This window comes from Amblyomma maculatum, chromosome 10 (assembly GCF_055883805.1).
Source record: "Amblyomma maculatum isolate TAMU_Amacu chromosome 10, ASM5588380v1, whole genome shotgun sequence".
Classification (NCBI taxonomy): domain Eukaryota; kingdom Metazoa; phylum Arthropoda; class Arachnida; order Ixodida; family Ixodidae; genus Amblyomma; species Amblyomma maculatum.
Genome location: NC_139353.1, coordinates 23032851 through 23046529, shown reverse-complemented (window position 1 = coordinate 23046529; position 13679 = coordinate 23032851). Strand labels below are relative to the sequence as shown.

The following is a 13679-nucleotide window of genomic DNA, read 5'->3' as shown; positions in this document are numbered from 1 at the left end:
GCTAATGAGCTCTATGCTAGCCCAACCAAGTGCCATTGTTATTTAATAATCTACCGCATGAATGGAATGAGACGTAAGCTAACTTATAGCTTTTGCTGCTTCCAGCTTAACCGTTAAACCAGAAGAAGTGAAGCACACCTTCAGGCTGTCAGTTCCAGATATCTCCACAAGGCCAAGCAGAAATTCAGTCCGCATCGAGAAGCAAACAGAAATAACGCTAAATATAAAATCGGCAGAAAGAGCTGAAAACAACAGCGCTGACTAAAAGCCAAATGTGAATTCTCATGATAACAGTGATTACAGTTATTTTCACTCTCACAAGTTGCTGCTATTACTTTCTGCAATCTCCTTTTGCTGTCAAAAGATCTCTTTTCATCAGAGCAATCACTTTGAGAAAATTTTCATGTTATTTTTCTTTTTTAAGAATGAGGGTAGCTATACAAGTTGTACCCTTAAGAAACAAAACACACTATTATCAGTTAGCACTGCCGACTGTGCCTCTTTCTGTTGATCCTGCTTTCAGTGCTGTTCCCATCAGTCCCTTGGAAGAAAAAAAAGAAATGCAGAAAATTTTGGCTGAAATTCTAATATCATGCAAAAGCGATGTTCCACAGGCTCTGCTGTTCCGTCACCTAACTTTCGGTAGTTGGCTGAAAGGAGAGACACATGTCACCAACTAAATATGTCAACTAACTAAGAAGACTTCGGTTCCGGGTCCCACATACTTTTAGCAATCTATTTTAATCTACCACATTTCGCGTAAGACCACCCAGCATAGATATGAAGCCCCGATTTAAACAGCTGAACAAACATGCCTGCGTGGCCCAAGATCAAGCAGCATGTCTGACTAGAAATCTAAGAGTCCAGGTGAGTTCAATCCCCATAATTAAAAGTGTTGCCCCAGTTAGCAGCTCTAATTCGCCAGTTACACATAGTCTTGTTATTTCACACAAACTGCCAACCAATCACATATCACCTGACAACTACCACCTTACAGAGGCATGCTCGTCAGAAGGGCAAGATAGACAACATACATCAGCAAAATACAGCATGCTAGGCTTCAGTGCTAACAATAAAATACTAATAATTAAAACATCTAAGCAATATTTCAGGAATGCAAACCACTGAGCAGAACAAGAGTAGGTTACTTTTTTTTTACCGCTTTCACACTACATTTGAACCTAGATATATCGAATTATTGTCTGCATCAAACTGCCTAGATCTCCTCTTGAAAATCCCACGAAAAATTATGGCAGTGTCGTTTGCATTTATCGAACTCCCTCTAACAGAACATTTGATATATTGAGCTGCACGCAATGCAACTGAGAATGGCACTTTCCTTGTAATGCAGTAAAGCAGCGTAGTTAGGTAAACGTCGAGTCAGCTTGAAAGTGGACTCCAGTTTGGTGTGCTTATTTAGAACATGACACTGCTGTTGTGTGGGGAAGCAAGCATTCAGTGCACCATTTGTCGTGCAATGGAACCAGCCTAGCTGACCAAAGGCTCATGGCGGCTCTCACACAGCCGGTTTCACTGATAAAGGCAACATAGAAATCAACTGTGTCCACTTATAATTGGACTGTTGCATCTTTAGTGTACCAGCAACAAAGTTAAACCTCTTATGACCGGCTTTTCCCAAAGCACTGCTCGCAGCAGCTTCAACGCGAGCACCGGCTACAACAGTACTTCTGCTACATGGCGCGAGACACGAGCACCACGAGCTCCGACACTTCAGTCCGGCCACCACACTGAGGTGCACCCAAAGCGCCCCCGTGTTGGGCACCTGGTGTGAGTTGCTGCTCAGTGCACGATTGCACCTCAGGTCGGCGCGCATACGACGAGCAATGTATCGCCAGAAAGCCAATGCGTGGCCCGTCACAACAAGAAGCACATCCATAGTGTGGGTACATTGTATTTATGCCTCTGGGTTACACAGGAGCTCATCCATTGGTAAGTTCTATATATCGGACTATTTCAGAATCCCCTTCAAATTCAATATGTCCGGGTTTGACTGTATTACTGTCAGTAAAGTAAATTATAAAGAACTGTGAACAGTATATTGTGAACAGTATATTATTGCCAAGGGCGACAGCAGAAGCGCCAAAATGCGTATCAACGCAAATTGCCCACAGCGCTAGTATGGTCACTCTCGACCATGCATGTTACAGCCAAAACTGCTTATGCAAAATGAAGTGAAGCGATCAAGACTTAGCTATAAGTGAAGCAGAGCTGCCTTCATTGTACTCTATATTCGTGATGAAAATAAAAATAAAACATGGCGGAAGCAAATTCAAAACCAGGCCATGCAAAGGATACTTGAGCACGAATAACACTGCAGCTTTTGAATGAAAGAGCGCAAAACTTGTGCTGAAATGTAAGGTCATGATATTCTAGCTGTCGCCACATGTAGCACTTTGCATTCGTGAGTTACAAAGCCGATAGATGAAAACACAACACTGACTTTGCTAACCAAAGTGGCATCAGATCAACCACTTAAGGCTTCAAAAGCAGCAGAAAATTATTACTGCCTCGACTTGGCCCTGAGATACTGAGCAGTATCAAATAGCCTGCAGTATATTCGTGTTCATTTGCAACTACGTTCTACGTGCTGCCCGGGACGGGAGCCACCGCACCTTTCTGTTGACAGGAGCTTGTTGACGAGCTCGACGAAGCGCGGCGCTTTGACCAGCACCCTCGAAGACGGCCGCAGGTCGTGGCTGCTTCCAAACAAACCATTGAGGAGCTGTGCTGACCCATCCCCCAGTCATTGTTAGTATACATCAACGTGAAACAAGCAAGTAAAATGTTTCACGCAGCTTAAAGCAGTCCATGCATCGTAACATGACCGCATTTTCTAACACTCTGACCACCCTAAAGAGCATACCAAATGAAAGAGACTCTCAAACGAAGCTCCTCAAGCACCCCAAAGAACTGACGAATTATCTAGGGTCGATAAAACCCTTGCCCTTCATTGAGGCCTATATCTGTATCAACCAAACGAAAAGGATTAATCGAGTCTCACGCGCTTATTGAACAGTCAGATCAGACCATGCTTATTCGGGGATTTGCAAATTGCAAGGCCAGTTGTCTCATGAACTCCAGTATTGCATGTAAAGGCACAGAAGACGGATTTTCAAGTAAAATTCTATGATTGCGGCCTCTACATCTGCTTAGTTCTGATGACACGTGCAAGCTTGGGCAGTTTCATACTAATATTATTATCATCATTATTGAGTACCGGATCCAGCCGGCTCAGCTCCCGGTAACCATGCATTTCGTAGTGGCCCATACGGTCCGAGAGGTGGCGGTGGGCAACAGAAACCTGCATGAAGCCGAAAATATGCTGAGGTTTCAGTATTATCACTTAAACAAGCATCATACATAGAGGGCATGTTGTATGCGCATGTTTTGACAGTCATCCTCGAAGCAATAGACGAGTCATTTAGCCAGCAGTGAACAGCAATGTGGAGCCCATCAGCTTCATCCAGAGACAGGTCACAAAGATTTCTTAAACAACAGCAACCAGTTATGTACAAAAAAAAATCACAAATTTCTGTACAAAGGCTGCAACATGAGTGCAAGAAATGCCATAGAGAAGGGGCTTAGAAACTAACACGAAATGCAACACACTCAGCACAATAATAAGGTCATTTTTTCCCACAAATTTTCAAATTTTACAGTAAGAGTCCAGTTGCCATATCTTCATGCTGCAAAATAAGGACAGCCAAAATATTGTAGTGAAGGCTACACTGCGCTAGGTTTTAAAGCCGTCGGCGTGGCACCGTGTGCCATATGCTGGCCTTAGAAGAAGAAAAAGATGAAGAAGGAGAAGAAGAAGAAAAATGAAAAAGAAGAAGACTGATAACTCCACTGTAAGCTGAACCTTAGCGTAGCCAGGGGGGCCGTAGGTTTCGCTACACCATTAGGCTTAACCGTAGTTAAACCACACCTAATTTTTATGGTCTACATTCGCAACCAGGCAACACGAACGGCAATCAAGGTGGCTACATCAACCCAAGCCACTTATATGCACCCCTACTAAGGCCCGACAGGAGTACTTGCGCTGGCTGCTTCCTCACCCCTTGTGGTGCTTGAGAATCTAACTCTGAATGTCCATCGATTAGCCCAATTATCTTCACAACAGGGTTACGATTAAGAAACAAATTGTGACCACTGGAATGTTCTGCATTTATAGTATACAGGGGTAATAGAAAACAAAAATTAAAATCATAGCTAAAAAGGTCGTTAACTGATCTAGTTGGTTCATACTTCAAGATTGGCTGCAACAAAAATGGCACAACGATGACACAGAAAAGAGAGCAACACTCAGGCGTGGATGAAGCTTTGTAGCTGTTTCAAGCCTGAACTTTCATTCCTTTCTGTGCCTTCGTTCTCTTATTTTCACTGAAAGTAACCATTAAGTAACAGCAACTGTCAAGCAGGCACTAAAAATGCAACAGTAATTTGAACAGTTGCTAACACTGGCAGTGTGCACATCCACACATAATGTACTCACATATAATGTACTCACTGAGTACATCTTGTCCTTACGGAAAAGGACAGGTTCCCAACATTTTAGAGCGATAATGGTACAATGCCACACCCTTCAGGGTGATAGCTCAAAAACTGATGTCAGCATAAATTTTGCTTGCAGAATCAGCCGATGATAGCAGTCTCTAGGTTTTCATTGTTTTTGTTTTTAGCTTATAACAGCTACATTTTTGGTGTGGTTCATACAGTTTAACATCGCAAATTGACTCAGGCTATAAGGGACACCATAGTGGAGGGCTCTGGAAACTTCGACACCCTGGGATTCTTTAACGTGGACAGACATCGTACAGCACACGTACGCCTTGCTTTTCCCCTCCATCGAAAAATTTGCTGCTGTGGCCAGGATTCAATCCCACATCCTTGGGCACAGCAGCTGAGCATCGCAACCACTGAGCCACTGCAGCGGGGCTGCTCCATTTTTGTTAAGAATGGTCTCTCTAAAAATAGAACCCCATATCCTATCAATATATGCCAACTTCTAATTGTCCTAGCTATGAGTTCTTTAACGAACACTATGACTGGATATAACTGTATGTTTTAGAAGTAGCTGTCCAAGTCATTAATCAGGCCTTTTGGACACAATTCTAAGCCTCCTTTTTTTTTCTAAAGCATTATGGAGAGAAAAAAGGCCCAGCATAGCCCTAAGCAGCAAGGCTTGCTGTAGTTTCCCAAATATACTACTAGGCTTTCAACTTCTTAATTTAGGCTGCATGACACATTAACAAACACACAAAAAAAAATCATCAGTACTTCTGAGCACTGTATTGTAAGAGAAGCAATAATAAATGACATGTCATCTTTTTTTTTTGTTGCATAACTCTGTACCCAATAATATCAATTCTGCCAACAAGATAAGGTGGCTAAGTCAAGAAGATGGCTTTTGTAATTCCAGGACTCTCCGAGTGCCTTTATAAAAAAAAGTAAAGGACTGTGTTGCTATGTTCAATTTATTCTAGACCATACTGCACTTCCCTAGCAAAAATTCCTATATAGATTTGTATTGGTCCAATAGAGATAGATAGATGGATTTATTGAAAGGAAAAGGCAGAGAGGTTGACCCGAATAAGGGCATTTATTGGTATTATGGGATTCCGATTTGGATTTAATTGGTATTATTTGACTTTGTATAGGACTATTACAAATATTATTTGGTCCAGTTGGCATTGGTTTGATACGTGGCTTCAGCAAGGTCATCGCAACATGACCAAAAATAGGTCTCTACAAAGTCCACAGCAATGGCCCTTGCCCACACATAATGAAGATGTCCCTCACATTGGTCATGGCCATGGTGATGCGTGCAAAGTTGTGGGTGGCAGAATGGACGGCTCCACTGTCCGAGAGCAGCAATGCAGCAAGTGGCTGGGCAGCCCTGATAAGCATGGCCCAGTAGACAGTGCGGTCAGTGGTGACCATTGGAGGTTTCATCCTGCCCCAGGCCAGTTCAGGCTCATCTATCTGCAATTTTTTACCCATAAGCATCAGTTCAATCAGGCTTGGAACATGGAACAGTGAATAATTACGCATAATTCCAGAAGCACTACCTAGGGTACATACTAAACTGCCAGTACTAAAGTGCCAAGAAATGCATGTTAATGACCCTAGCTGAAAACAGGGTGAGGAAATGGGCATGGGCTGGGCACAAAATGCAATGGTCCAGTAGTGGAAAGGATTCCAAGAAAAGAAAAGCATTGCAGGCGGCGGTGAAGAATCAGGTGGGCGCAGACGGGATTAGGAAGCCTGAGGGGATAAGATGGCCACATCTGGCACAGGACAAGGTTTATCGTAGGGGTATGGGGGAGCTTCTGTCTTCCAGTGGACACAGGCTGATGATGATAACTAAGTGCAATCTAGAGAGCTTCCCAATGAGAGAGCACCAGCAGTAGTTGGGAATTACCCAGGCAGCCTCCCCTTTCAGAACCACTGGTAATTAAGTGCCAAGTAAAGGTCTTTCTTTTTTGGAGAGTACTACTGGCACTATATCACCAACAAGAGTTGTTGTCGGGCTAGTTGGCTTGAATCATGTAATGCCATTAAGGCTATGCGCAAAAAAGACAACACAAAAAATAGAGGCAACAACAGGCAATCCTGCGCTCGTCCTGTCGTTGCCTCTGTTTTTTGTGTTGTCTTTTTTGCGCATAGCCTTAATGGCATTACATGACTATATCACCACCTTAAGCCACCATATTAGTACTGCTGGCACTAAAGTCTCTGCTAGGAAGCTTTCCCTGTTAGCATCATCAGTACTGGAGCACCAACTAAGGAACTTCCCTCTTGGTACCACTGGTACTAAAGCATCCCATGAAAATCTTCCCCATTGGAGAGTATCAGTGCTACTAGAGCACCATCTAAGAAATCTTCCCTATTAGCAGGCAGATAAGTAGTCATAGCATCCCATTCATAACATGTGGTAACAAATGTCTCAGAGTCATTAGCTCATACTATGCTAAATATGTTTGCATTAGATACCCATTTCCTTAACCCCTTATTTAAACTACTCTCTTGCCTTTATCCTCCAATCCTCCAATCACCCATTACTTGAATATACTTTTGAAAGTCGAGCAAGCCCCGGCTGTTCCTAAGCCACATCAAATCTCAAATTCTGTGGTGGCCGCATGCATTGAGGGCTGGAGTGCCTCACACTGAATAAATTATGATCTATCATTTTTCTGTCTTGTATGCAGCAACAGCGAATGACATGCGTGGTGTCAGGTTCTTGCCGGTAGCACCTATAGTATCATCAAGAGATTTTCCCAGGAAAAAAAGAAACACCGACTCACAGCCAGCACGTGCTGCGCCTTGCCCTCGGGGTCACCGTCCAGCTCGACCGTGAGGAGGGCGAAGAGGCCAAACTCCTGGGCCAGTGTTACAGCGAGCACCATGAGGCGCTCGGGTGACGTTGATGCCTGCGAGCCCGGCAACTCCAGGCCAAGGGACCGTGCATGGCTCAGCACTCGGTCCCGTGCGGTTGCACCTGAAACACAGACAAGTCATTTCAGTTCTATGTCACACAAAACACATGATGCCATTGCATGACAGTCACATGACCCAGCCATTATCATTGGCCACATGAAAAATTAAAGGACTATAGACACGTAAATTTTGAGTTCGTGTTTTATCCTTTGTAATAATGCCTAAGACATTACTGTACTCGAATCACCACGTCTATTCACCTACCACTGCTGAATAATTTATAACCAAATTTCTCTTCTCACCTGTTTCGGTTTCGGTTTCAACAGCCGAGCGATGGCTGTGACGTCAAAGTCAAGTCTTAGTCACGTGAAAGATGAAAAGTCGGCGATAACATTTTTCCTGTTTCGTTTGATTTAGCTACAATGATAAAGCCAGCCTACTTCAAGAGCAAGATCATTAAAAATGAAGAATCACAGAACACGGCGATATCAGCATTTATATCGCTGCTTTTCATGCCGCACGTCAAGACTTGATTGTGACATCACAGCCATCTTTCAGCTGCTGAAACTGAAACTAGCGAGAAAAGAACATTCAATTATAAATTATTTAGTGGTCGTAGGGGAAAACTGCGTGCGGATCGACATATAAGAATATCTTATGCAAGAAGAAAAATTTCACCAAAATTTGGTGTCTTTACTCCTTTAAGCTAAGGTAAGGTATGTGGGGTTTCCCTTCTCAGAGCGACTCTGGCTTGAGGGTTGCTGCAGTGGAGGGCCCTGAATGAATTTAGATCACTTTGAGATCTTTCACACGTACAGACAGTTTTAATGTGCTGTATAACTTTAAACTAAAAATTTAAACCAAGCGGTGGTTTATTTTCTATAAAAATCCAAAAGTGGTCTTCACATCCTTAAAATATATGGGAAAAGGAAAGATGAAAGCTAATGCCTGCAGCATGCAGTCAGATATTATAAAATTCCCCTATTAATAACTAAGGGTCCTATAAACCCTGTTTATATTTAAATGTTGAAATCAGCAATGTGCATGCCGCGAAAATAATGTCATAGCACCAAAGATAAGTAAAGAGAGGAAAGAAATTAAGTGAAATACCAAACATCACAGTAATACATTTTTTTCAGGGCTGAATCAAGTTACAAGTTGAACACACACACAAAAAAAAAGTAGAGCCTACCTTGACGATTGCAATTGGTCCAGAAAGTGAATAAGGGCCGAATGCTCGACTTCTCCGGTCCTACCAAAATAAGAGATGTGTGTTCTGATCACAATGAAGAACACAGCATGAGAGCACAGGACACTGTATGTGCTCAGCAGGTGAGATTATAGCATGAGCAACACAAAGAAGTATGAACACAACACACAATGCACCATGTATCAAACTATAGAACCTTTCATAACTAGTAAAAGGTACAACTTCTCATTCAAAATGAGAGCAGAGAAAGGAAAATTAGCAGAGTATGACCACAGAAATTTTAAAATGATGAGAAAAAGTACAGTTTCATCCATGTGTAAACTTGTTAATGGGAATCTGCTGGTTTCTAATGGTTTCACCCCAGAAGCAAGCCTGCTGGTTAAAATGGTCCCCATAGGGCACCAACTGGTTTTGCACTGGGCTATTCTGGTCCTAAATGAGAGCTTCCAGTTCTCAATTGAGATTAGATGGTTCCAGATTACCATTCTTTTTTAGTTCTACTAAGAGCTAGCTCCCTTCTGTTCTTTGTGTGGTAATGATGCTCAACTAACTGAATTTTTCAGTTAAATATCTTAAATTTACCCTGCTATAAAGTGCATAGATAGTGCCAAAATTTAAAAAGAAAAATTTGCTTGTTAACCATTCCTCACTAACACCAGTGGGACATCCTTGCCCATGGTAACAGTTCGTTAGTTATGGTGGATAAGTAACTATAGCTATAATGTGCCAAATACAAGGTTAGAGGTAACAGTTTGTGTCGGGTATGTAGGTACCTCACATAAACAATTATGTATACAGTTGAATCCCGCCACAACGAATACCGCCACAACGAAATTTCCGCGACAACGAATAATTTTTTATTCCCCGCGAGTATCCTATAAGAATTAATGGCCTAAATTTCTCTGCACAACGAACCATTTTTGCAGAGCGTTTCCGCTTCAACGAAATTTTCGCGTTCAAAATCGAAACCGAAACTAGTTTTATTGGCGAGAAGTCCAAGTCAAATCCAAAGCCACATTAAGCATGAAATCACGTGATTGCAGTTCCGCCATTTTGGCTTTGTGTCGTGGTCGCGTTGTTCACTCGCTGCCTTTCTCTTCGACAACGACGAGTTTTCATCCGCAGGACACGATGGCAACGCAAGTGAAAAAACGCAAAACTCTTTCCCTTGAGCAAAAAGCTCAAATAATCGCCCAAGCAGAAAGCGGAAGGAAGAAAGCGGCAATTGCTGAAGACTTCGGAATTCCTGCAAGTTCGCTGTCAACGATTCTAGGCAATAAGGACAGCGTGAGAATGGCACTTGCTTCAGGCACATCCTCGAAGCACAAAAAGGTGACGCGGCCCCTCCATGAAGAGTTGGACAAAGCAGTGCATGCGTGGTTTGTGGAAGCACGAGCCAGCAACGTCCCCCTGTCCGGAAGCATCGTCCAGCAGAAACCCTTGAACTATGCATGCCTACTTGGCATTGATGATTTTAAAGCCAGCATTGGCTGGCTAAACCGTTTCAAGGCCCGCCATAACATCGTTGGAAAAGTGTTGTGCGGCGAGTCAATGTCAGCAGACGTGGACGGAGCAGCTGCTTGGAAAGCGAGTAACATGGCCGGAATTTTAAGCAACTTCGCGCCTGCAGACATTTACAACGCCGACGAGACCGGGCTATTCTACGAGATGTTGCCGGCTAGGACGCTCGACTTCAAGGGGCAGCGCTGTCACGGCGGCAAACACAGCAAAAAACGCATCACAGTGCTGCTTTGCACAAACATGGATGGCTCGGACAAGCGTCCGCCGTTAGTCATACGCAAAAGTGCCAAGCCGCGCTGTTTTAAGGGAACTCGTAGCCTACCTGTGCAGTACAAGGCGAACAACAAGTCATGGATGACCCGCGCTATTTTCACCGAGTGGATGATGGCATTCGACCGCGACATGAAGCGGCAGGGCCGTAAAGTTTGCTTGCTTTTGGACAATTGTTCAGCGCATCACTCCGACGAAGTCAAGCTCACTAACACGGAGCTGAGGTTTTTCCCTCCCAATTGCACGTCTGTCTTACAGCCTCTCGATCAGGGCGTGATTCTTAGCCTGAAGCGCGCTTACCGCGGGAGGTTAATTCAGCGGCTGCTTTTTAACACTGAAACCGGCCGAGACACGAAGGTGGACTTGTACGTGGCACTGCAGATTATGTCTGCTGCCTGGAGCACACTGGGGCGCTCAGTAATTGTGAACTGTTTCAGGCACGCCGGATTTGCCGAAGGTCGACCCGTACACTCTGCTGGCCTAACACCAGGTGTTACAGACGACGACGAAGAGGCGTCACCGGCTCCGGGGATCGCGGCCGCCTGGAAAACGCTGGGAGAAATAGGAACCGTGCCGCCTAATCTCGAGCTCGACGAATACATCGGCGCTGACGCTTGTGTTGTTGTTCACGAAGATGTGAGTGATGAGCAGATCATAAAAGCTGCCCGGAATGATAAGGACTCTTCCGATGAAGAAGACGACGACGTACAGGAAGCGCCGGCTGCGGCAACCGCCGTACAGGTGATGGACGCTTTTGATGTCATCAGGAATTTCGTTGCTGTCCGAGACGACGATGTTGCAATGGGTTTGCTGACCGAGTGCGAAAATCGCGTGACGGTGTTGCTCGCCGTGAAGCGTAAGCAAACCAAGCTTACAGATTTTTGGCATTAAACGCCTTTGCTGCTGCTTGGGCAATTCTTTCTGCGTTTCACGTCAAATTTTTGCGATAACGAAGTTCCGCGAGAACGAATTTTTTTTCGTGCACCGTGAATTTCGTTATAGCGGGATTCAACTGTACTGCAATGCTTTGCTGCTCTCGTTGGTATTCTTGCTGGTGAGGCTTAAAACTTTGTGTTCTCAGATATGCATGGTGCTGCAGAGTGACACATATTACTATAGGCTGAATGTTGTCAATGTAGAAATGCATTTAACGGCTACATATTTAGATCCTATTGTCCGCCACGGTTCTGTCCACCAAAGCAGATGGACCTTCTGACATGGTACGGTTACTATCAGAGACGTTTCAGAAATTCTTCTCTGTTGTTGTGGGAACTGTTACTTCAAAATAATGTCAGGTGAAGAAGTACTAACTGTGAAGAGCTTTTTAATTTACTACCCCCAACAATGACACTGTGAAGACACAAGAATGTTATTCTGGAACAGCATCCAGCCCCTGCACCCCGACGCCAAAGATTACCACTACCGTGCCATTTTCGGCCACCTATTCGACAAGTGGTACCCTCTGGCATAGCCACCGCGCACCGCATTTTTGCTTTAATAGCAGTAATGGCACCAGATGCCGCCACTTGTCCAAAAAGTGGCTGGCTGTATACTCAGCTAACTTGGAGCACATGATTGAACGACCATTTTTCCCTTTTGGGTATCCCAATTGTCAACTGCCCCCTTTGTTGCTAAGACACTATGACCTCACATAATGGCGCCATCATAGGTGGAGCCTTCCACAGGTGCTGCTCGCAATCGCCGAGAATGTGATCATAGGCGTCAGGCGCAGTGGGCAGAAAAGAGGAGCAAGAGCACCAGCATGAACTATGTATGTTACTTCAGTTGCCACAAGCTGCTACTCGCTTTCTGCGCAAATAGCACAAGAGCACACGCAGGATTAAAACTAAGTTCCTTCACAATCTGTACGCTGTTTATCCCAACAAAACACGAGTCAGCACGCATGCATTTCTGCAGTGGAACAATCTAGGTGCAGTACGCCAATTTTATGCTTAGCATCTGGTGCTACGTGTTTGACATTCAAAAGCTCTTACCGTGACATTTCTTTGGAACTTTCCAGAAATGTTAAAAAATAATGGGTATTATGCAAATGGTTTATCCAAAGATGTTTTTTCATGCTGCCAGGGCAGTTGATTCCAAAAGCTATAGGAAATGGGCCAATATAAGCCCCATAAAGAACCACATATGGGCATTTTTACCTGGGTGCCTCTCAGCCAGTAAAAACAGTGACAGCTTGCAATACCGTGCCGGCCATAACAAAAGTATAGGCCGGCTTTGTCAATGAAACTCCATAATCAGGAACTCATACAGTCACTGCAGAGAAGCTATATATTACAATTTGCAGAAAGAATTATAACAGAAGACATGGCTACAATTTTAACAGCAAACACCACTGAATAGGAAGTATGCTTTAGTCTAAATCAGACCTGAAAATTTTCAACCTGACTTAATTCTTAGTATACTAATTGCTTTTACACTTGTATCCAGCTGTAACGCAGCCATGGCAGTCACCTAACTCTTACAGCATTACAGCCAAAAAAAGATCATTTGCGATGGCTGAAACTACTGCAGGCAGATTGACTCAAAGTGTGTGGCATGCTTTTTTTTTTTTTCCAAAGTCTACGAGCTTCACACTAGGGGACATGTTGCTTTTGCAAACTTGACACTATAAGTTTAATTTAGAGACATGAAGAAAAGATCTATCTTCACTGGTCTCTCCCATCTTTGGTTAGTACAGTAGAGACCACTCATAACCTAACTGTTTACAGTGCAGGATTCCATAATGAAGTTTTTGTTAACCACCAATCTGCCTCCTATAGGAGTCAATGTAGTCATACCACTTACTATGAAGTCATGCGAAACGAAATACCAGTTATAGTTAAGTTTTGAAATGTGCTCGGTGAATGTGTGGAACCGTAAATGCACTTCCCTGCACTGCACCAGCCTCCTTGCGTAGCACACTAGCACAGCACATCGTATCACGTGTTTAGCGCCGCTCTTTTCCTCTCCTTCAGTCTCCACGTGTTGCTCCCGTCTTGCACAACATTGTGAAATAGCTACTATTCCCCCCACTGCCGTTGTTTCGCTTTTCGCCTTTCTATGCACCTGGTTTGCACCCAGTTTTGTCCCCATACATTCACTGGCACATTGCTCTTGTCGTAAAAGAATGAGCGGGAAAGCTCGTTCTGATTGTGTCTTCGTTCAAGTTTGGTCGCGCAACAGCAGCACTGCATTTTTCGCGAGGCCGCAAACTGTC

The 13679-nt window shown here is 44.0% G+C and overlaps 1 protein-coding gene across 3 annotated transcripts in view; it reads right to left on the bottom strand.

Moving 5' to 3' along the window:
* Window positions 1-13679, bottom strand: part of LOC146175864 (endothelin-converting enzyme 2-like) — a 45895-nt gene that overhangs the window by 14046 nt on the left and 18170 nt on the right. For all 3 annotated transcript variants that reach the window (XM_084582225.1, XM_084582223.1, XM_084582224.1), the window contains 5 exons: window positions 8654-8713; window positions 7329-7522; window positions 5824-6006; window positions 3239-3322; window positions 2634-2743 (listed from right to left, as the gene is read on the bottom strand). In XM_084582225.1, coding sequence (XP_084438351.1) covers window positions 2634-2743; window positions 3239-3322; window positions 5824-6006; window positions 7329-7522; window positions 8654-8713 — 631 coding nt within the window. The remainder of the gene's footprint in view (window positions 1-2633; window positions 2744-3238; window positions 3323-5823; window positions 6007-7328; window positions 7523-8653; window positions 8714-13679) is intronic.